This window comes from Schistocerca nitens, chromosome 8, assembly GCF_023898315.1.
Source record: "Schistocerca nitens isolate TAMUIC-IGC-003100 chromosome 8, iqSchNite1.1, whole genome shotgun sequence".
NCBI lineage: Eukaryota > Metazoa > Arthropoda > Insecta > Orthoptera > Acrididae > Schistocerca > Schistocerca nitens.
Window position 1 is genome coordinate 345,357,606 of NC_064621.1, and position 25,118 is coordinate 345,382,723.

The following is a 25,118-nucleotide window of genomic DNA, read 5'->3' on the forward strand; positions in this document are numbered from 1 at the left end:
GACGTATTTAAATTAGACGAAAGTTAATTAGTTCAATAGATATTGTTAGTTAAAGATTCCACCTAATCCTAATTTTCAGCGTCAATTATAGCCAAATCACTGTTAATTTCCGGTATCTGTTAATATACCTTTGACTGCCTGAGTTTTCTCAATCAGTCGACAACGATATTAATGAGAAAGAGTCCCTAATACAAATTACCAAATTTTCAATAACTAAATTTTAATATACAAGATTGATCCCATGGTCATAATCCTGGGATTATAATTGTGTAGGCATAAATAACTACTACATACATTATTAGTTGCTTCTCATAACAGTTAATATATATGTTGGAACTAAAGTGTAGGGGTACATATTTGTTTATATGCGTGGTGTCAGCCAGTAGAAAATAAACATTCTTACCTGTGGAATTTATGGATTGTTACAGATTGAAGAAGTTGAACAGCACCATAGAGAGAGTCTTTAAAAGGCCAAATCTAACGCCATTTCACTCGGTTTTTCTATAGTTTTCCCTTAGGCTTGTTACTGGCTGCACATAGTGCTAATCTCGTCTCTGTCTTTTTTCGGTTTAGTCGGTTTAGTCTCGGGACACGTCAGTGCTAAAATTTAGACTTGTTTAAGCGCGACTGAGTGAATATACGTTACAGACAAGAGCGGTACCCGTGAAATTGTGTGGTTTAGGTTCAGCTGAGGAATGTTGGTGGTTGTGTGCTATATTTACTAAATTGTGCTTGATGCAACTTTTGATCATTTCGCCTGTACTTTGTGCTCTTTTACTTACTGAAGGCATAAGAATTATTAAGCTCCACATATGTCCGTACTAACTACCTGTTTGTAAACATTAGGGACATTGGGAGTGTGGTGTGGGTACTGTAAGACCTTCAGTACACACACCATCAGATTATTTGACCTGTCGCTCTAACGAAGTAGGCGAGTGTCAGCAATATGTCTCGTGGTCTTATCGTGGCGTGTTTATCTTCTGCCGTTAGGACAGACGATAGAAATGCCACTTGCACGCTTAGAGTAGCAGATTGACGGTTACCAACTTTAAACAGAACTTGATTAATTTTCACACACCTGTATTAAAATAATAACAAGCATAAAAATTACTTAACTTGGTTCTGGATGCTATTTACAATTGACAATCTGAAGTTCCTTTGGTATTGGTACGTTAATCTCATTCTCACATATATCTCTGATACTTGACAAAAGTGTCTATAGATTTATCTTCATAGCTATGTACAGGAATATGGTAATCGTATTAGGTGCAGACTGAAATTTGACTATAGACAGGTACAGACAAATGTAGAACTCGTACAGACTGGTACAGACTAATGCAGACTGGTACAGACTGATGCAGACAAATGCAGACAGACTAATCGGAGGTCTGTACACTCGTTATAATACCTCGTGCGTTCATGTATCACTGCGCGAGTGTGATCCACGAGGAGAAAAGGTTCTACGTTAGCAGCAATCTCATTGGCTGCGTTACATATTAATAAGCGGATCGTCGGAAGCAGAATTTGGTCCATCTCTATGGCAGCGCCATCTCGTAGTGCGGAGACGGACGAGCGCTGCGCCTGCGCTGTCGTGCTTAGCAGGGCACGCTCTAGGGGGAAAGTTGTGGACGCGCTGACTACGCGGAACTATGTACACAACAGAGAGATTTAGTCATCACCGGTAGGATCTTAAGGACGTAATTCAAGATTGGTGAATTTCCATCATCGACCTTAAAGACGCATCTGGCTATGATAGATCTTGCAACAACACTTTCTAATAGTGATTCAGCAAAACTGTGAAAGCTACCAAGCCATATTCGATAACAGGTAAACCAAGCGATTTGGTGCAGTAGTTAGCGCACTGGACACGCATTCGGGAGGATGACAGTTCAAACCCGCGTCCGGCCAACCTGATTTACGTTTTCAGTGGTTTCCCTATAACGCTTGAGGCAAGTGCCGGGATGGTTCCTTTGAAATGGTACGGCGGATTTCCTTCCCCGTCCTTCCCTCATCCGATGACACCGATGACCTCGCTCTTTAGTGCCCTCCCCCAAATCAATCAACCAACCATAACAGGTAGGTTTAGTTACGTGACATCTTGGCACAACAGCGGAGAGAGAGAGAGGTACGCTGAAAGTGGTGTACCCAACCACAACATTGGACGCTGGAGTTGCATCCGATTCTATGTATGGCATCACAGGGATCACATCTATATTTGGAGGCTCCCAGGAGATCGGACGTCACGACGTTGCATCCGTCAACGCGGTAAAATCCTACCGCTTAGTATAATGGTATGGGATGCCATTTGGTACACAATATGACAGCCTCCAGTTCACACTGCTGATAATTTATACAGCAGCGGCTACATTTGTGGCGTGCTAAGGTCGGTCGCCGTATCCAGTTTACAAGGAACCTCTGACGTTAGCTTTCAACAAGATAACACAAGGCCATACATTGCCTTACTGCCTCGACCCACAACGATGCATAGAGTGTTCGTCTCTTGATTTGGTCAACACATACTGAAGGTCTCTCCACCCACCAGCAAGGTCCGAAAGAACAGACGCAACACTTAAAAATACGTGCGCCTTGCGACAACAGTGCAAACGTTCTCTCCGTCCTATCTTTTGCGGTAATCAGCGTGGCTGCGAGGGCACTGCACATGGGACGCTACGTATGTAGTGAGCGACAAGTTGGGAATTCCGGTTTGACGAAAAGCGTGCTCGGATAGTTCAAGAGATTTAGTTGACCGCTCCAGTGGAGCCGGATATCCGGGTTCGAGTCCCGATCCGGCACAAATTTTCACTTGTCGCAATTGAATTTGTTTCGATTCCAGATGGCGGCTAGTGTCAGAATTTCCATTTCGTCATCTATACATCTGAAAATCTGGTAAGGGTGTTACAGTGTAGGATGAGTTGAGAAATAATTGTTAACAAAAAATTCGATACATTGCGTTTCCGACTTAATTAGCACTGAAGTTTGCCAATAAGGCAGTAGCGGGCGAAAATTCAGGCAGACGTGTATAAATTCTTTATCTAGAACGCCTGTCCCTAGCTCCGCCGCAACCAATAACTAACCGAACCTGTCGCAACGGAGACTCAAGAGTGCATGTCTACTAAAGCACTGAGGTTAAAGCAGGCCAACATGGGTTTCTGCAACCCTGTCAAGTTTCACGGGATCCGTTGAACCTGCTGCACTTGACAACAGTTTGCACTGTCAAGCCATCGTGACTATGTTTGCTTAGGAGTTTCACTGCAGCTCATTTATCATAACGGTGGGAGCACAAAAATTAACAAATCAAAGCTAAAGAACAATGAGAAGAAATTAAGAATTGGAGTATATATATATACCATTCAAGAAACAGAGCCCAATGCCAACAAGGGGAGGTTTCGTGAGTTTATGAGGCAGCTTCAAATATATCGGAAGGAGTGTCGCAACGCAAATTGTTTAAAAAGTTACTAAACACTCTTTCGGGAACGTATAGTATGTTACGACATGTTCGTAAATTTGATATTTTGGTGGAGGACAAAGACGTAGTGGCTGACAAGTGCCTGGAAATGTGTACTAAGCAATTGGGGCCAATTATCACTTTATAGGCTTTGTACGTTTACTGCAAACGTTGATTTCGGTAGGAAAAAAACATGGCTCAGTGGATATTAAAAACAACTTTCTAGTGGTATGCAGTGCAGTGCAGAAAGCTTACTACGAAAAAAAGCTTCTTCTTCCAAACATGTACTTTTTGGATTAACATAATATGAAAAATGAACTTCTTGTTTGCTAAAATGCATTTGGGGAATTCAGAATGAACAATTTTGGCCACTTAAAAATAATTCAGGGAAACCTGGAAAAGGTAATTAAAATTGGTAGAACTGGGGTCATATCTGCCTGATAAACACTAAGGTTACAGAAACAAGATTTCAAAAAGCTTACTTTAGTTGCCATTGCTGTATAATAGACGTCTTCAGGTTCTTAAGTGCAAAGGATCTTGACTTTCAGATATGGTTCTACTTACTACAGAAAAAATGTATCGGAAGTGAGCTAAAGACGACTAGAATTGAGAGTAACCGGTACTACTCGAAAGAGAGTGAAGAAAAGAAATGGAAGCAGTGGTGGTGGGAGAAGGAAAGTGAGGAAGCGGTAGAGACTCGCAGGAGAGCCTGGAAAGACTGGAGCAGCAAGAAGGACCCGGAAAAATGGTAAGTTTTCTGAGGAGCAAGAAAGGAAGCGGCCCGAACAATAAGATGGACCAGAAGACAGAAGATGAAGCAGGAACTGGACGAGATTGAGAGCAACTTCAGGAAAACAACAGCAGACACTTTTCGGGAAATTCAAAAAGAGTCGGATTGGATACAAGGGTAGAGAACTGTTTATAAGAGATAAGAAAGGGGAGCTAGCTGTCAGTGCGAAGGAGAGCTGTCGGATTTTTGCAGAGCACTTTCACGACCTGCTGAACTGTGAACCACCTGAAGAAGAGCTGGAACTGGGGACTGACACAGAAGAGAGAGAGCAACGCCCTCCAATCAGGGATGAAGTCGAACATGTCATAAGCGATCTGAAGAGTAATAAGACAATGGAGAAGATGGCATAGCAGCCGAGATGATAAAGTGGGGAGGCAACAAAGCAATAGACAACATGACCAACATAATTCACTAGATCTGCAGAACAAAGAAGTTGCCAGAAGGATGGAAGAATGCAATTGTAGTACCAATACACAAGAAGGAGGACAAGAGAGATGCAAACAACTACAGAGGAATAACGCTACTAGAGGTCGGATACAAGGTGCTGTCAAAACTATTGCTCAAGAGAGTAGAAGAACAGGTAGAAAGTACAGTTGGCGACTATCAAGCGGGATTCAGGAAGGGAAGAGGTTGTGTAGAACAGATATTTATCCTGAAGCAACTGATAGAACATATGGCCTTAAAAAACAAAAAGATAGTAATAACCTTCGTGGACTTCACAAAGGCATATGACTCCATCGACAGACAGACTCTTGTTAGGATCCTGAAGAACAGACGTCTTGATGGAACTACACAAGAACTTATAAAAGAAATTCTGATAGACACAAAAGCAAGGGTGAGATTCAGAGGAGCACTGTCAGAAGAATTTGAGATCAAGACTGGTGTTAAACAGGGAGACAGATTGTCACCATTCTTGTTCAATATAGCACTGGACGAAGTGATCAGGCTGTGGAGAGCAATAAACGAGGAAATGGGAATACCAAAGACCCATGTGGGGGACAAAAAGAACAGCCGGCCGAAGTGGCCATGCGGTTAAAGGCGCTGCAGCCTGGAACCGCGAGACCGCTACGGTCGCAGGTTCGAATCCTGCCTCGGGCATGGATGTTTGTGATGTCCTTAGGTTAGTTAGGTTTAACTAGTTCTAAGTTCTAGGGGACTAATGACCTCAGCAGTTGAGTCCCATAGTGCTCAGAGCCATTTGAACCATTTTTGACAAAAAGAACAACAGGGCTCAAGTGGACTGCCTAGCCTTTGCAGATGACATAGCAATAGTAAGTGAGACGGAAGAAGACGCAAAGAGACAAATCGACAACTTAAGTAAGGTAGCCAGAAAGGTGGGACTGAGGATCGCCTATAACAAGACAAAGACATTAAACACCACTGCAGACTGGGAAACACCGGAAGGCACTGTGCAAATGGTGAACAAATTTAAATACCTGGGAGAATTTATAACAGGAAGGAACAGGAGCAAGTAGGGAATAACAGAGAGGATAAAGAAGATGAGGTCAGCCTTCTGCATGACGAGAGAGATATACAATAAAACGAATATATCCACAGAGGCAAAGATAAGCCACTACAAGGCAACAGTGAGGAATGCAGTATTATATGCTGCTGAGACGATGACACTAGGGACAAATGAGGTAGAACAACTAGAGAAAGAAGAGATAAAAATAGTGAGAAAAATACTAGGTCCCAAAAGAGGTGGAGAGAGGTGGATGCGAAGACCTAGTGCAGAATTGTACCGCAACATGAGAACAATATCCGGGGAAATCAGACTCAAAAGGGCAAGGTTTGCTGGGCATGTAGTTAAGGTGAGTATGGACAGAATGACAAAGAGAGTGTGGGGAACAATAGGGAGGACAAGGGGAAAGACAGGAACCAAGTGGGTTGTTGAACTTCGGAAGGACTGGTTGAAATTGGGGATCAAGGTCGAAGGAAAGGAAAATTGGAGGAACAAATGTACGCCGACAAATGACAGAGAAGAATACAGAAAAAGATTAGAATGTCACCAGTGGAGCCGCCAGGAGAAACGGAAACTGAAGATCTCGGAGGAACAGGAGAGAAGAAGAGAAAGAATGAAGAGGTTCTGGGAGAAGAAGAGGAAAATGCAGTCCACGAAGGGGTTACCAGTGGTCCTACAGAGGCCGTAACGCAAGAAGAAGAAGACGAAGAAGAAGAAAGAGAGTGAGGTTACAGAGAAAACTATTCATATCGAAATTAATATATAATCCCGATAGACGCCGAAAAGGAAAAAGAACAAATAAAATTCACCATTTTCTGGTCTACAATGACCTAAAATGAATATTATATTTCATTGAGCCTCATCTTGCGATACTCAGGTAAAAAAAGACATTTTATCAACTTCCGAACCTTACTCATAATGGTACAATGAAAGCGTACAGGAATTAGCGGGAGGACGGGCAGGCAAGCAAGATTCCTTTAGCCTGCTTGGGTTGGGCGTAGCTTGGCTTGTATGGGAATAAAGCAGCCTGCCCGTTATGCTGATAACGTGCGGCGGCTTGCTTTCCTGGCTAACAGGCAAGTATGGGCAGGCTAAGAGCGGAATATGTACGCCTCTGCATTCAAGCGGCCTACCAGAGACGATGTCGGCCTACGTGTTCTTAGTTTGGCTTCCTAAAACGTAAAAGAGAGTGATTCAGAAGATGAACATGGGGTGGTAGTTAGGCTCAAACCCGATCCAGGCTGAGCAGTCTCGTGCGCTATTATATGCGCATACGCTATGACAACAACTGACACTAATTGTACCTCACGTGCCGATTGAATTTGCATGCTCAACGGTCTGAATGGCTAACTTTAACGCTAGGTAACTCGGAAACAGAGCAACATATAGAAATTTTTTCTTAACAGTTATTTGTCAGCACAAACTACCTACAACATCCTTACAAGGTTTTCGGTCTGTTTCTGTCCACCCCGTATAAAAGGCTACGGGGTCATGTATGGTGTCAGTTCTTTCAATCAAGGCGAATCGCTTATAGCGAAGCAATCTGAAAGAACAGACACCACGCACATAAACAAATATGTACCCCTACACTTTTGTTCCAACATCGATTGTTTCTTGATATACATAGGTGTCAAAACAATTTGGCATTATTTTGCATGTAAGGACAAAGGGCTTAAGAACATTGAGTTGCGAACGACTCGTAAAGTAATAGTGAAATATATCTCTGTAATACTGAAGATCCAAAGACAGGTAACTGGTGATTTCTGTTCCAGATAGTTCTTGGTTAGCTTTCTCGGCGCGCAAAAATTGGTGTGCCATCATGTCCACAAGTCGAGCAGGATTCACCAGCTTGCACGGTCTCAAATTCCTCAGCATGGCTTGGGTAATGCTGTTCCACACCAACTCGGTGGTCGTCGACACACCGGCTGCCAACTCGAATCACACGCTTCCGTCGGTGAGTACAAACAAAGCCTATGATTTGTGGCTTTTTGGGTATGGAGCTGAAGAATCGTTCGCTGTAGAGTGGTTGCGAGAATACGCAAGTCTTCTGTTCACCGTATACCAGGCCCGTCAGCTAGTTTGCACTGGTTTGTGGAGATCCGATATGGTAATAACACCATGTCTTCCTGTATGAGAATCTAAAATTCATACAGTATGCCCACTAGAAGAAATGAGGAAATTAGTGTATATGAAAAAAAACACGTTGTTATCTGTTTTGACTACATGCTGTCTACAACAAACTGTATAATATTCTCCATTACAACATCTTCTTTCGTAGGAATTCTGTGGTTAGTAGAAGAAGAATATTTCCGAAACGGATGCTCATTCGTAGTGAAAAAATCCTGTTCGGTTTGTAAGCAGTCTTTGGAGATCCACTGGAACATTTAACAAGGACGTCTGATAACTGATTTATGCTGCAGACCTTAGAATGTTGAGGAACCTGTCAGCTTATGTCTCCTGAGTAATAGAGCAATGGTTGGGTTCAGTGCTTCCCTGAATCCGTCATATCACACTTATGTTTTAAACACTGGACAAAGGCACAAGTATCTCTTGTGATTGAAACTGTGTATGTCCGGATGCATAGCCTAATATCAGAAAGCGTTCAGTGGTGCTTCAGGTGGATAGAATTTGTATGCTACATTTCCTACAGTTAGGTAATTTTCCTCTTGTTTCTACTGTCAGTGGTTTCATATAAATGAAGCTACCTGATATGACATTTTGTGGCGTTCACATGTGAAAATCTTTGTGTACCTTGATTTTTACAAGAACGTAGGAAGTCTTCAAAGATGAGGAAATTCAGTGGTTTTAAGATCCTCCCTTTATAACCTCTTGCTGGATATAATTCTGATCCTTCTCTTTAGCGAACAGGCTATGTAAGGAGTGAGCTCATAAACTATAATTAATGGTAGGGCCTGTTCTGTCAGTTTCAGGGAAGGTCTGTGTCAGTCGTATTTTAGCAAAGAAGTCATCAAATACGGAGCACAGATTACATTTATCTAAACGATTTCGTCTCATTAATCCAAACACACATCGTGACAGTCATTTATTTCTCGAAGATCATGTGCCGCTAATACACGGACATCCCTCTATAAAATACAAATCGCATTAGTAGATTCTACACAACAAACGCGACATAGAAGTGCGGCCTGTCACCAAGAGCAAAAAGTCTCTGACACATGTACAGTGATTCAGTACCAAATAAAGTTCAATACAACAGTCTGCACAGTGTTAAGTGCGAAAGCAGGGATATAGCTGAGGCAAGAAACAAATGATGATATATTCTTAAGGTTAGGGCAGTATAGGTTCATGGTTACAAAATCAAACAGGGGTAATGCAGAAGACGATTTAATAATGAATAAGGAATGCGGGTAAGCTACTATGAACAACATAGCAAACGCACTAAACAACAAAGGGAGACATGAAGCCTATACACACCGCCGTAAGTTTATATGCCAGCTAGCTACGCAACTAATGAAGAGAGTGGGAGAATGTATGATAAAGGAAACTATTCGTGAAGTGAATGGAGTTAAAAAGTGAACTGTGGCGGGTGATTGGGGTTAGACAATGGGAAGAGAAAGAGAAGGAAAAATTTTAGGAGAATACGAAGTGAGAGAAAGGAATGAAAGTGGGATCCGCCTGCTATAACTTTGCACAGTGCGTAATTTGATCATCAGAAAAACTTGATTTAAGAATAGTGAAATAAAGTCATATAGTTGGAAGAGGTCTGAGGGCACTGAAAGGTTTCAGGTCGATTAGACCTGATGAATCACCAAAAACTGGCATCGCGAATATTGCGAAATTGGAAAGCGCGATTGATGCGCGGTTCTCAAAGAATGGATTGATAGTCACGGGCTCGTACTGTTAGCCAATCAAAAGTTTCTAATCATACTTAGAAAGTGTATTTTTTTGTGCAAACATACACTTTCATGAGAATGTCGGTGGTGTTTGTTGCAGGATTTTAGTTCGAATCGTTTACAAGGCACCGTATTTTGAAAAGTTCGCACACTGACACTTGCACAATACCTTTAGTAGCACAAAATAAAGAAACACTCAAGTGCATACACTAGTTATGTGGACTCTGACCACTAACGAGACAATTGAGCATCACAGGTTGTGTCCAAGATGACAATCAGCAGCGGCAGTACACACTTCCGTTCTGGTATGGAACGACTGCTGCACATGTGCTAGCATGTCAGCGGAGATGTCCGAGCAGGCTGCAGTAATACGTCTTTCTCATATAATCGTGTGTAGTTCGTATGTCCTTGTAGACAGCATCTTTCAACTCCCCTCACAGAAAAACGGTCCACAGCCGTCAAATTCTGGGAATAGGCCAGCCAAGGTACATGTCCTCTGCGTGCACTCCAACTATTTGGAAAAACTTCGTGAGGACATTCTGTAGCACTTCGTGTACTATGGGCTGGACAGCCATCATGTTCGTATCACAGGTTCCTCCTAGTCTGCAGAGGAAAGTCTTCTAGCATCCGTGGAAGATGGTCTCTTGGGGGGCTGCAGTACTTGTGCGGGTTCAGTGTTCTGTCTATGAAAAATGGGCCTATGAACTGATGGTTCACTACCCCACTACTTTTACACTACACGGACGCTGACGTTCCATCTGAAAAAGATGGGTTGATGTCTGTTGGGATGTCTTGCCACATACACAGTACAAGAACGAACTGGGTTCTTCCTACACTCTCCGGACACGATGAGAGTTCTGGCTTTTTCTACGTTGGTGATCCCAACTGCTTGGACTGTCTCACTCTAATTGACTAGCAACTCGCAAGACATTCAAGGAACACACAAGCACACACTAAGCAAACATGACAACATTGTAGCCGTGCGGGGTAGCCGCGCGGTCTATTGCGCCTAGCCACGGTTTAAGCGGCTGTCCCCGTCGGAGGTTCAAGTCCTCCCTCGGGAGGAGTTAGATTAAAGTAGTGTGAAAGCCTAGGGACCGATGAGCTCAGCAGTTTGGTCCCATAGGAACTCACCACAAATTTCCAAATAACATTATACCTAGTAACTACGCAGGCTGAATGGCACAGACAAGATTCGGTGTGGAAAATTTTCAAAGTACGACACCTCGTAAACGATTCGCACTAGAATCGTGTAACAAACACCACTGAATTTCTAATTTACCCTACTTTTAACTTATTAATGTCAACAGATATTGTTCCATTTAAAAAAGTAGGTTTGCACAAAAAATACGCGTTCTGAGTATTATTACAGTCTATTGATGGGCTAACAGCACGAGCCCCTGACTACCAATGCATTCCGTGACAACCGCACATCAGTAGCACTTTCCATTTCCGCAATATTTTCGGTGCAAGTTTTAAATGATTCACCCTGTACGATGGTAGCACAAGATTTCTAGACCAGATTTCAAATCGTAAAACGTTTCTAGGGGCAGATGTGGAATCTGCCCATAATTTATTAGTTACAAACTGCAGAATAAAAGTGAAGAAGTTGCAAAAAGAAAGGGTAAAGTGACAGAGAGATAGGTTATTGAGAGTTTCAGAGCGAGCATTATGCAGTGTTGAAGTCTATCAGAGAAAAGAAATGCAACAGAATTCGAATGGCTCACTCTGAAAGATTAAACAGTGAACGCAGCAAAGCATCACATAGGTAAATGGACGAGACCTAGTACAAATCCTTGGATACCATAGGAATACTGAATTTAATACACGAAAGCAGAAAATATAGGAATGTAGCAAATGAAACCGACGAAAGATAATGCAGACGTCTAAGAAATGAGATTGACAGGCAATGCAAAACGGCTAAAGTGGAATGTCTAGAGGACAAATACGAGGGCAGTTCAATAAGTAATGCAACACATTTTTTTTCTCGGCCAATTTTGGTTGAAAAAACCGGAAATTTCTTGTGGAATATTTTCAAACATTCCCGCTTCGTCTCGTATAGTTTCATTGACTTCCGACACGTGGCAGCCCTGTACGGAGCTGTTAAAATGGCGTCTGTAACGGATGTGCGTTGTAAACAACGGGCAGTGATCGAGTTTCTTTTGGCGGAAAACCAGGGCATCTCAGATATTCATAGGCGCTTGCAGAATGTCTACGGTGATCTGGCAGTGGACAAAAGCACGGTGAGTCGTTGGGCAAAGCGTGTCATCATCGCCGCAAGGTCAAGCAAGACTGTCTGATCTCCCGCGTGCGGGCCGGCCGTGCACAGCTGTGACTCCTGCAATGGCGGAGCGTGCGAACACACTCGTTCGAGATGATCGACGGATCACCATCAAACAACTCAGTGCTCAACTTGACATCTCTGTTGGTAGTGCTGTCACAATTGTTCACCAGTTGGGATATTCAAAGGTTTGTTCCGCTGGGTCCCTCGTTGTCTAACCGAACACCATAAAGAGCAAAGGAGAACCATCTGTGCGGAATTGCTTGCTCGTCATGTGGCTGAGGGTGACAATTTCTTGTCAAAGATTGTTACAGGCGATGAAACATGGGTTCATCACTTCGAACCTGAAACAAAACGGCAATCAATGGAGTGGCGCCACACCCACTCCCCTACCAAGAAAAAGTTTAAAGCCATACCCTCAGCCGGTAAAGTCATGGTTACAGTCTTCTGGGACGCTGAAGGGGTTATTCTGTTCGATGTCCTTCCCCATGGTCAAACGATCAACTCTGAAGTGTATTGTGCTACTCTTCAGAAATTGAAGAAACGACTTCAGCGTGTTCGTAGGCACAAAAATCTGAACGAACTTCTCCTTCTTCATGACAACGCAAGACCTCACACAAGTCTTCGCACCCGAGAGGAGCTCACAAAACTTCAGTGGACTGTTCTTCCTCATGCACCCTACAGCCCCGATCTCGCACCGTCGGATTTCCATATGTGTGGCCCAATGAAGGACGCAATCCGTGGGACGCACTACGCGGATGATGAAGAAGTTATTGATGCAGTACGACGTTGGCTCCGACATCGACCAGTGGAATGGTACCGTGCAGGCATACAGGCCCTCATTTCAAGGTGGCGTAGGGCCGTAGCATTGAATGGAGATTGCGTTGAAAAATAGTGTTGTGTAGCTAAAAGATTGGGGAATAACCTGGTGTATTTCAATGCTGAATAAAACAACCCCTGTTTCAGAAAAAAATGCGTTGCATTACTTATTGAACTGCCCTCGTACAAGGCTATAGAAACATTAATTGCTATAGGGTAGGACGGGTGCCGCTTACAAAAAAATTAGAGCGGTATTTGGAGAATAGAGAAGCAGCTGTATCAATACCAAGTGCTCAGAAGGTATGTAAGTACGAAGCAAAGAAGAGATAACTGGAAGGTGAAAGGAGTATATAGAGCCCTTATATAGGGGAAACAAATTGAGGACAATAGTACAGATCGAGAAGCGGAAGAAGATGAAGATGAGAAGAGAGATATGATATAGCGAAAAGAATTTTACAGAGTTCTGAAAGACGTAAGTGGAAACAATCCCCCTGTAAGTGACGACATTCCTCAAAATAACTGAGATTCTTGGAAGAGTTAGCCATAATAACACTATTCCACCTGGTGTGCAAGAAATATCAGACAGGAGAAACAACTTCACAGTTCAAGAGGAATATAATAATTCCAGTTCGAAAGAAGGCAGGTGTTGACAGGTGTGAATAATTCAGATCCACCAGTTTAATAAGACATGGTTGCAAAATACTGAAACGGTTTATTTACAGATGACTGGAAAAAGCTAGTAGAAAGCAACCTCAGGGAAGACCAGTTTGTGTCCAAAAGAAATGTAGGAACACATGAGACGATACTGACCCTACGTCTTGAAGTAAGGTAATCCTTTATTTATAGCATTTGTATATTTGGAGAACGCTTTTGACATTGTCGACTGGAACACACTGTTTGAAATTTTGAATGTAGCAGGTATAAATGCAAGATATGACAGGACTTTTACAACATATACAGAAACAAGACTTAAGTTACAAGAGTCAAAGGACATGAAAGGGTAGCAATGATTGAAAATTGAGTGAGACAGAGTTTCAGCGTATCCATAATGTTATCCAATCTGCACAATGAATAAATAGTAAAGTGAACCAAGAAGAAATTTGGAGAGGGGACTAAAGTTCAGGGAAAAAATTAAAACTTTGAGGTTTGCAGATGACATAGTAATTCTGTCACAGAGTTCCAAATACTTGAAACAGCAGTTTAATGACTGATGTTTTAAAAGGAGATTATAAGATGAATCTCAATAAAAGTAAAGCAGTGGTAATGGAATGTACACGACGTAAATTAAATGGTGCTAAAGGAATTGTGTTACTAAATCGTACACCAAAAGTAATAGGGTATTAGTAGTTTTTTGGGTTCCTGAATAATTGATGATGGTCGAAGTAGAGAGAATATAAAACACAGCCCTGCTGTAACAAGGAAAGAACTTATGAAAAAGAGAAATTTTTTAACATCTGATATAAATTTCAGTGTTGGGAAGACCTTTCTGAAGATATTTATCTGCAGTGTAGAATTGTACAGCAGTGAAATGTGGACAATAAGCAGTTCAGGCAACAGGAGAATTGGGCTTTATGGGCAATGATGAAGATATTGTGGACAAATCATCATAAAACTAATGACGAGGTATTGAACAGAATTGGGAAAAAAGAAATTTGTGGCACAACTTGCCTAAAAGTAGGGCTTTGTTGATAGGACACATGCTGAGGCATAATTGGTAATGTATGGACACGCAGGAGTGTAAAAACTGTAGAGGGAGACCAAGGGATGAATCCAGTAAGCAGGTTCAACAGAAGTTACATAGAGATGAAAAGGTTTGGACAGATTATTCAGGAGAGTTCCATCAAACCAGCCTTCATACTGAAGACTACAGCAACACTTGTGAGTACACAAACATAGTGATAATAATAACTACGGATTTTAAAATGACGTAAGAGAAAACAACATCCACGAAAGTTTTCCAACACTACAATACAGTAGCACTTTTCACCACCGAAGCGCTGTTTCCTGACATTTTGATCTAATAACGCGTTAGTAGCCGCACTGAGTGATTTCTGGTGCAGTTTTCAACTCGTCTGCTCGATGAGGGTCCAAGACAATTTATGATCTAATTAGCATAATTAATGACTAGTTAGCATAATTACATACATATCCGATAATTTATTACTCTTAGCATAATTTATTCATTGCCTTCTCTGCATTACCACAATTATTATCCAGTTAGCATAATTTATTGCACAAAGTGGGGTCTAGTATGGCGAAACTCTATTAACAGTTCCCACTCCCCTACCCATCTCCTACATGTGATGAATTATTGCACGATAGAATAGTAAGAACACACTTGGAGAAATTTTTAAACACAGTTACACTGTGACTCTTTCGCAGTTACATTCTGGAGGTGTTACTATGTTTATTTGGTGCTCCTTTTACGCAGTCAGGAAGGAAGAGCACCGTCACAAAATCACTATTATGTGAACGCTATCATGGACCCGCATCGTGTCCTTCACCTGTTGTTCACGCCTCTCCCATGTCTGCTGGCACATGCATGAACGAAGGCCGATAGTAGACCGAGCCAGGGCACAGTGCACAACACTTACATCCCCCAGTCCAACACCCATCCTACACAACTACCAGTAGGGCCCCTCCAATCCAGCTAGTTAAAGTCCTCCCTTAAATCCCTGCTGTTGGTGGTACTTACTTCGCCCATCTTTGCCGTGGTGACTTGTATGGGACAGCTCTTTTGCTCCCTTATCCACCCCTTCTTCAACGACTAATGGAGCAGCAAGACAGCAGTCAAGCTGCAGCCATGGACAGGCCCTCTTCAGGCCCCGTCTCCCATGGTCAAAGGGGGCAGCAAGATGGCACTACCATTAAAAGTATATCCTCTCAACTATAGTTCACTGTATAGCAATCTCCCTCAGTGTGTAATCTTCTATTTTAATCTATGGAATTAATGTAATATTACAGCTAAAATCATTAGTACTTTACCAGCTGCACCACAGCTACCACATATTTTAAGGAGTATTACAGTGCATTTTCCTGCACAAGCACCCTTATAATTAACTGTGGTGTAAGACTCATTCATGCTACAACAGTTTGATGAGGTGGGCGTATGAAATAACCAGTCACTACGACCTTTCGCTGTGGGCTAATGTAATAACAAACCACAAGCAATGTGATACAATATGATACTGCAGTGCCTGTGTTGTTCAGAAGTACGGTGCAATGGTCCTTAGAACATGCATGCATGTCTGAAGGAACAGGCCCTAGGGCGATTACAGCCTTTGAGAAATACATGAAATGTATTCACAGTTGCAAATATGGACAACTGTGAATATACTTCATGTAAATCAAAAGAGAGGTCTCAGTGTGGACTGATATGTGTTGTGAGTGTGAGGATGCATGTGTATCCAACAGGCCAATGCAACTAACCTTGGTGCTGGTAAGCAAAGATTTAGAAATTTCTTAGAAACTATTCATGTCTATGCTGTTTATGTATATTGAGATGTGGAACATTTGCAGTCCTGTGTAACAAACTGTGGTTGTCTCCCAGCAGTATCAGTGTATGTGGTATGAAGGCTGAAACATGCGAAAGTGGTTTGAGGGTATTTATAGTTGATTGTAATGGTAGCGTAACACATGTAGCCATACATTCATGCTACCCACCACATTAACTGTGTGCTGTTGTATGTAGGGCTTTGTAGTTATGCACGGATGAATTGTGGGAAATGTAGTTCTGCGAAAATATGCGTAAAACTCCGAAAAGAATCTTCTCTGTCATATCTGGTATCCTTGCAAAGACAATGGATTTAAACCTATTCATTTAATTTCATAGCTGTAGCGATTTTTAGTCATTAACATAAAGTGGCGAGATTCTTCCAATACTGTGTACGAATTTTTCTAGTCATCATCAGTAGAAATGAAGTACTACTCTCTCACATCATCATGTCTGACATAAGGCGGAAATTCCGATCATGTAAGGTTATAAAACAGTCCTGAATGTTTTACATATGCATCTGCCATGTGAACTCGACAAAAACATAGCTTTTTATCAAATAGAAGTCTCAATCCCATCAAAGGACTCTGATCATAAAAATCTTTCACAGTTATCATGGAACTGTTCTTTGACTTCGTAAAATTCATCTCATTGGAAAATACTACGCGTTACACAGTGTATTCTATGTTTTATGTGTCAAACTGGAGACCAGTCAATGCTATCAGTAATGTTCTTATCTTGTGTAACACAGAATTGATGCTGCAAGGTTTACTGAAAAGCTATTAAGCAGTCATTCTTAGTTTTCAAGAACGGACCGTAAATCTCACCTGCTTTTGGATTTCTATACAAACGATTCTGCTTTACTCGCGATATTTCGACATCTGACTTGGAAATCCAGTGTAAACTTCTAAAAAATATTAATCATCAAGGAATGATACTTTAGCCCAAGAATAATAAATGCGTTCTTCTGTACAATGCGAAAAGAATGTCTACACCCCTCTGAATTGTTTTTATGTCTTCCTAAACTGCAGACGGACCAGCAGCAAAGTCATCAGATACCTGCATCTGGCGATGGCATTACCTGCGAAGTGCTGGTAGAGGGCGCTGTGCAGGTGTGCAATCTAATTACCTCCAAGGCTATCTAGTGAACCAATTCAGCAGCCAACAGAGATGTTTGTTTAAGAACCAGTGGCTCACTACTGTCTTTGCTCAGCATCCAGCTCCTCTATATGGCTCCACTATGTCACATGTGATATCAGAGTTTTTGCTCTTAAATGTCTCATGGAACTCTCTTAATGAGCTCTCCCCTTCTAAGAAAGTCATCCTTTTTCATTACACGTATTTGCGATGTTTTTGGTGGAATGATTCGACTTATAAATAACTATAAAAGTGTTTCATTCTCAGATGTGCTTGATGCACGATTAATGCAAGTTGCAGCAGAATGGGGTGGCTTCCATCATAGCTGCTGTGTCACTATTGTGTGTAGAAGGCTAGGTTCAGAATATATACACACTTGCATATTTATTATTTAAATAAATACCACACCAAGAAGATCCCCTTTCCAACTATCTCCACCACCTCAGATCGAGTATCTCACTAAATGCACCCAGATTCACCCACACAGCTGCCACAGCTGTAGGGCCAGACTGTGAGCCTGAGTCACACTGCTGGGGTGTTGGGATCGCAGTGGCCTTCAACTGCCAAACCAATGGAGGGTCACCACATCACCACTAGCAGTTGGAGAGTGCCAACAGAGAACCACACACAGTTACTGCATGACATTTGCTGCCAATTTGATAGGTTAACACGAAGTGGAGGGTAAAGTTCCGATTCCCACAGATAGTATGCTGTTGTGATGTACTGCAACCACCCCCAGAACCACTCTAACATTATAGACCATGTGAAAAGTGGCAAGTGTACACAGTCTTGTAACTACAAGTTAGCTATTGGGTTTCAAACTTTGAGTGACAAATGTTTAAACTGTGGCATGAGAGGGTGAGGTTTAATTGTTAAATTAATAATTGACCACAATATTTTATGTGTGGGATTGTTGGCACCCTCAAAAACCCCAGACTCCAAGTTGGTAGACTTGTTGGATTCTGGCATGGCCTGCATGGTTGTCAGATCACATATGCTAAGTATAAAATTCAAGATGATGGAACTGGCGAATACTGGAACAACTTGCATAGTTGCCAGGTGACCTGTGTTAAGTTTAAAATGGTGGGATATTAAAACATAATTGATTTTCCCCACTCCTATGGTATTAAAATTCAACTACTCTAAATATAAGTTATGCCATTTGTGTTGCATAGTTTTGTAGTTATACGTTAGCTCTTTGGTCTCAAACTTTGAGTGACAAATGTTTAAACTCTGACATCAAAGGTTTGGTGGTGTAATTGTGGTAGGATATCCACTTCTACCATCTCAGGTTCTGACGTATTAGAGGGTGTGCCAATATCCCCATGGCCGCCATCTTGGATCACCATCTTGGATTCTAGCATGACAGAGTCTGTGCCAGTATCCATATGTCCACAACCTTGAATTGTCATTTTGATACTGAGAACATAGAGCCAGTGGTAGTGCCCCTACATCAGCCATTTTGTATCCTGATGTCTGTCATAGAGGCTATGCCAGTGTCCCCAAGTCCATAATCTTCACTTCCAACTTCACAGATGTTGTGGTATCTCCATGTGAGCAATCTTGGAAGGACGTCTTGAATTCAGACATCACAGAGGCTGTGCTAGTATTTCCAGGACTACTATTTTGGGTCGCCATCTTAAATATTGATGTCACAGAGCCTGTGACAGGTTTGCTACGTCAACCACTTTCAGTTCTGACATTATATATGATGTGCTAGTACCTCTAGGTCTGTTGTCTTGGATTTTCAATCGATAATATTATGTCCCATATTGCATTTTTTAATTTCCCGCCATTTTACACTTACGAAAAAACCTTACCGCCACACTGACAGCAGAGAAGTGTGAAAATCGCAAGATAATTTGAATTTCCCACCAATATTGGGATTTCCCACCATCTAATACTTAGGGAAATTAGCCTTTATCAGAGATATGTGAGATTACAGGGAAATCTGCCAACAATGCATAACATCATAATTGATGCCATAGGGGGAGTAGGGAATTCTCGCAACAATGCTGGCTGTGCAATAACAACCACAGCAATAGTACTTTCGACCACTTGTTTACTCAACATCAGGACGAGTTTAGTGCGTATTACAAACTTCTGTGAACTATCGGAGCCCTCCACACACCCCTGAAACATTAGCTAGGAGACTTAAATGTGTCGCAAAGTGGTTGGTTCATGTCTGTGTTGTATGATTAGCTAACCACTTACCTCTGCCTATTTCATTTTACTGTGTGACAGTGGTAACAACCGCCTTAAATAAATGGGTTACTTATAAATTAACATTCGCTTGGTCATTAAGAAAGGAAGTAAACAAATAAAAATATTTTATATGCAGCCTGTACTTACAGTACTTCTCCAGATAGTCGCCATCCAAATTCAAACATTTATCTTACAGTGGCACCAGTTTCCTTATCCTTTCATCAAAGAATGGTGTCACCTGGTGCTTCAGCCAACTGTTGGGACCTTCCTTGAGCTTATGTTAGTTGTCAAGTGCTGCCTAGCAAGCCAGACCACCGCCTTCGGAACGAGATAACTGTCGTTTGGTGGCAAAGTTTGGACTATATATAAAAATCTCCCAGGCAAGAAGTCACAGTTATTTTTTCATTTGATTCTCAATAAGTGGTCGCATATGGTTGTGAAGGAGAATGATACATCCAGTTATCATCCCGTCCCGTTTGTTTTTGATTTATCAACGTAGTTTTGTAAGAGCCTCACTATAAACATATGATATCACAGCGTTCTCACATGCTACTCTCATGAAATCTGTTGTCAAAATTCCTTTCTGGTCCCAAAATGAAATGTTACCGTCATTTTGCGGCTTGACAGCATCTGACTGAATTTTTCGGGATTATTGGAAGAATGGGTGTGCTTTCACTGTTCCAACTGTTCCGTAGTTCATGCCCGTGTCTCATCCCCAGTCATGATTCTGTTCAGAAATTATTCCTCGTCTTCATAGTGACACCCAAGGAATGTCAAGTACAAAGTCCTTCTTTCGTACTTTGTGATCATCGATTATATACCCATTAAAAGGCTTCTGGATAAACCGCCACATCATCTTATAAAATACTTAAACGCTAAAATAAACCGAGTTGTGGTAGAGTACCCCATGACCCTGAGGTAGGCTGCTGCAGTTCGGAAGAAATGTTGGTGTATTTTAGTATTTTCAACATTTTTATGGTGTTATGGCAGTACAACCGGAATTGTTTTAACGATATTGATTCTTTCCTTGGGGCATACATATTTGTATCAATTATATATTTTCATATTTCCCGTGCACGAAACATAGGATAACCTATCCTCTCTATGAGTCACAAATCCAGAACTTTCGGCAATTGTGAACCAATGTCTCACACTCACTATTTTGCCAGCATGTGACGTAAGTTCATTTGTCACATCTGAATGTCTTTCTTGACCAGTTCCATCACGTTCGTCTCTGCAACGAGCACTCAGTTTTCTGAATAACTCTCTCACAACACCGTCACTCTTCAGCCCATCTCCACGCACACGACACCATCGACGTCGAATGTTGACGGCATCGACTCCTTCTCCTCGCAGGAAACGAATAACAGAATGTATCTTGCATTCCTTTAACAAACCTCATTAGTATCAGCACGCTCGGCTCTGGGATGGATTGGCAGAGCCAAGAGGGTAACAACATCATTGACAGTTCAAACAAATACAACACTTTATTTAATAAAACATGCAGCATAATGTGACAAGACATTAAACCACTGCAGCTTACTGAGTCAGTAAGATTCAGGGACGAATTATCGCAAGAAAATCTTACTACTGGTCTTTGGATCATTTCTCGTAAAGGATGGAAGCTTCTACTTGAAATTAAATTATTCAGTAAGTTAATGGCATTAACAAATGTAAAAGCAAACAAAATACAGAATCTTAGAAATTTTTGTTTAAATCAGTTGCTAGTTACATCAACAACTAAAACGTTTAGCTATTAAAAAACAACTGAATGACGTATCTTGCTAAAGCAGCCTTTACTAAAATTAACAACATTAAATAAGATGCAAAATACTAGAATGTTTCAGCAGATTGCTTAGTTGGCCAAGGCTCCATATGAATCCACAGCAAAGTTGCAGTCAGGTGGGACGCCGACGCAAAGCCCGGAAACTACAGACAAGTACATGCAGCAAAGTAAGTTAACGACTGCACAGATCAGACAGAACACAGCCGAAATCTATAAAAAAACTAAAACTAAAATTAGATTACGCAATTACAGGCCGAGTAACACACAAAACAATACAACGCTGGAAGAGGTCTCAGAGAGAGGTTTCAGCGCAAAGCGACCAGGATCAACAGGCAAGGTCTAATCCTGCAGAATGTCTATTAAGACTTGTCAGTAGCCACAGTAAAATTGACTCAAGTATTAATAAAAAAATTCAAAACATCATTTCATAACATAACAGGCGCTAATGGGCTTAAATAGGTGGCCTAAATATTTCGTCAACCAGCATCAAAATTATAAGTACAGCTTGGGGGAATTTTCAGGAAATTGTTTCTACTAATAGGCAACTATAATAACTTGGCGTGCAGTTAATGGCTGCTAGGTAAGGGTAAGTAGCAGACCACAAGCAGCATTCTTATATTCAGGTCTTAGTTTACTGGCATCCATGAACCCACGATATGCAATAGCAAGCGGCCAGAAGGCTTCATCTGTATACTTACGTAATATTGCTTACACAATTAACAAGGAAAGATTTTTAAATTTCAGGACTTACAAAAACCCACAATAAGATGGCCGTTATGGGCTGTACCACAATACCAACTGAACAAGCAGAATAGTAATTAAAACTCACCTATTGTCTCGGGAATAGTACAATTTAGATTGGGGATAGACTTTGACCTGTTGTGCTAGAGCGCCTTGCCGCCAGGCACACAACAACTCCACATAATTCAGCGACCGCAAGATTCATGTAGATGGTCAAAGTTTTAATTCATTGAGATTTTTCTTCAGGTTGTCCCTCATAAACTTACACTGATGAATCAAAACATTATGACCATCTGCTTAATAGCTTGTTTGTCCATATTTGAACGACACACGTCACTTATTTTGCATATCGGAGATCCGACAGTTTGTCGGTAGGTTTATGCAGGTATGTGGCGTTAGATGTCTACACACAGAACATGTAATTCACGTAAATAACGGGACGCTGTTCTGCGTAGGAGGCGATGGCGTCCGACAGCGACCCAGATGAAGTTCATAGGCGAATTTGGTCGCCGAGACATCAACGTGAGTTCATTATAATGGTCCTCAAACAAATGTAGCACAGTTCTGGATCCGAGACATGCACAGTTATACTACTGAAGGATTACATCGCCGTGGAAGACATCAAGCGTTAAGAGATGAAGATGGTTCACAGCTATCAGCGTGTCTTCAATTACTACCACAGGTCCCATGAAAGCACAGGAAAATGCCCCCCATAGCATAATACTGCTCCCACCAACCTTCATCCGTGGCGCGTTGCAGGTTTCGAGCCACCTTCACCTCAAGGACGGTGTTTGTGGATACGACCAGCGACCTAATGTAGCAAAAATCTAATTCAATCAAAGATCCGACTCCTTTCCAATGATCGACAGTCGAATCCCGATGGCCCCATAACCACTGCAATTATAATTGACGATGTCTTTGGGTCAACATGTGAGCACGTAGGGGTGGTCTGCTGTGGAGCTCCATGTTCAACAATGTACGATGAACTATTTGCTCCGAAACACTTGTGCGTGCACCAGCATTGTCCTCTTTCGGCAGAGGTGCCACCGATCACCGTCTATCCTTCTTTACAGAGCACGCAAGCAAGAGCCGTGGACGTCCAACCATTTAGCGCCTAGTGGTAGTTTTACTGTCCTTCGACGTCTTTCTGTAGATTCTCACGACAATAGCACGTGAACATTCGACCAGCTTCGCCGTTTCCGAGTTAGTCGTTCACAGGCCCTGCGCAATAATAATCTGCCCTCTGTCAAGGTCGCTTATCTCAATGGATATCCCAATTTGCAGCCCATACCTTCGCTACGATGATCCATCAACCGTGTCAGCTCCGCTTACATACTTTGGTTACCGCGTCACGCGCCCGCAACGTCACCAGAGGGCATCCAACGTCGCAGTGGGCAGCGGTCATCAGTGTACTTCCAGAAACAAGGCCTGGCAGGCACAAACAGCGTATGCGACTCAGACACTGTCACGTTTCTTACATACAACTCTGCATGCAGTCCAAAACACGCACCTGAGGCAACAGGCTTACGGCTTCTCCAACTAACAGGACAACGCTCCGTGGCCACTTCCTTGACGCCTCGGTTTTTCTTCCGATCCCTTACTGCTTCCCTTACTGCTTGGAAGCTCCCAGTCGCGCCAAAGAGGTGCACTCGCGCCAAGATGGCCTCACAGCGGGCAATCGAGAGGTCGAAGCGACCCGTATGGCTCATATCTCGCAACGGGCGGGAAGCAAAGTAACATCTACGTCCAAGTTTATACGTTACAAACCATTGTGAAGTGCATGAAAGAGGGTAAATTTCATTGTCCAGTTATTTAGGATGTTCACCATTCCATTCACGTAAGAAGTGCAGGAAAAACGATTGCTCTATTTGCCTCCGTACATGTTGCATTTAATCGAACCTTGTCCTAATGATCCCTACGGGAGCAATACTTGGAGGGTTGTAGTTCAATATATTCTTGCAGCGTCAATTAAAGCTAACTGATACATTGTGAGTAGGCTTTCTCGAGATTGTTTACGTCTGTCTTCAAGAGCCTTCCAGTTCATTTTATTCACTTTCTATTTAGTGAGTCTCCCATGGGTCAACCATACCTGCATTCATTCATGCAGCCCGTCTGTGTATACTTTCAATATCCCCTTCTAGTTAAGTCTGATATGAGTCCCACACACTTCAGCAGTATTCCATAACAGGTCGCACGAGTTACTTGTAAACAAACGTCTTTGTAGACTGATTGTATTTTCCTAGTGTTCTACCAATAAATCGAAGTCTGCGATTTTCTATATCTATTACTGGGCCTACCTGATCATTTCTTTTCATATCCCTACAAAATGTTACACACAGGTACACTACTGGCCATTAAAATTAGTATGCCAAGAAGAAATGCAGATGATAAACGGGTATTCATTGGACAAATATATTATACTAGAATTGTGACATGTGATTACATTTTCACGCAATTTGGGTGCATAGATCCTGAGAAATCAGTGCCCAGAACAACCACCTCTGGCCGTAATAACAGCCTTGATACCCCTGAGCATTTAGTCAAACAGAGCTTTGATGGCGTGTACAGGTACAGCTGCAGCTTCAACACGATACCACAGTTCATCAAGAGTAGTGACTGGCGTATTGTGACGAACCAGTTGCTTGGCCACCATTGACCAGACCTTTTCAGTTGGTGAGAGATCTGAGAATGTGCTGGCCAGGGCAGCAGTCGAACATATTCTGTTTCCAGAAAGGCCCGTACAGGACCTGCAACATGCGGTCGTGCATTATTCTGCTGAAATGTAGGGTTTCGATGGGATCGAATGAAGGGCAGAGCCACGGGTCGTAACACATCTGGAATGTAGCGTCCACTGTTCAAAGTGCCGTCAATGCGAACAAGAGGTGACCGAGACGTGTAACCAATGGCACCCCATACCATCACGCCGGGTGATACGCCAGTATGGCGATGACGAATACACGCTTCAAATGTGCGTTCACCGCGATGTCGCCAAACACGGATGCGACCATCATGATGCTGTAAACAGAACCTGGATTCATCCGAAAAAATGACATTTTGCCATTCGTGCACCCAGGTTCGTCGTTGAGTACACCATCGCAGACCCTC

General features: G+C 42.2%; 1 protein-coding gene across 1 annotated transcript in view; it reads left to right on the top strand.

Annotated features, from left to right (window-relative positions):
• LOC126199556 (nose resistant to fluoxetine protein 6-like) overlaps nucleotides 1-25,118 on the top strand; it is a 296,567-nt gene that overhangs the window by 147,605 nt on the left and 123,844 nt on the right. Inside the window, exon 5 of the mRNA XM_049936478.1 lies at nucleotides 7,470-7,651. Within this exon, the coding sequence (XP_049792435.1) occupies nucleotides 7,470-7,651 (182 nt within the window). The remainder of the gene's footprint in view (nucleotides 1-7,469; nucleotides 7,652-25,118) is intronic.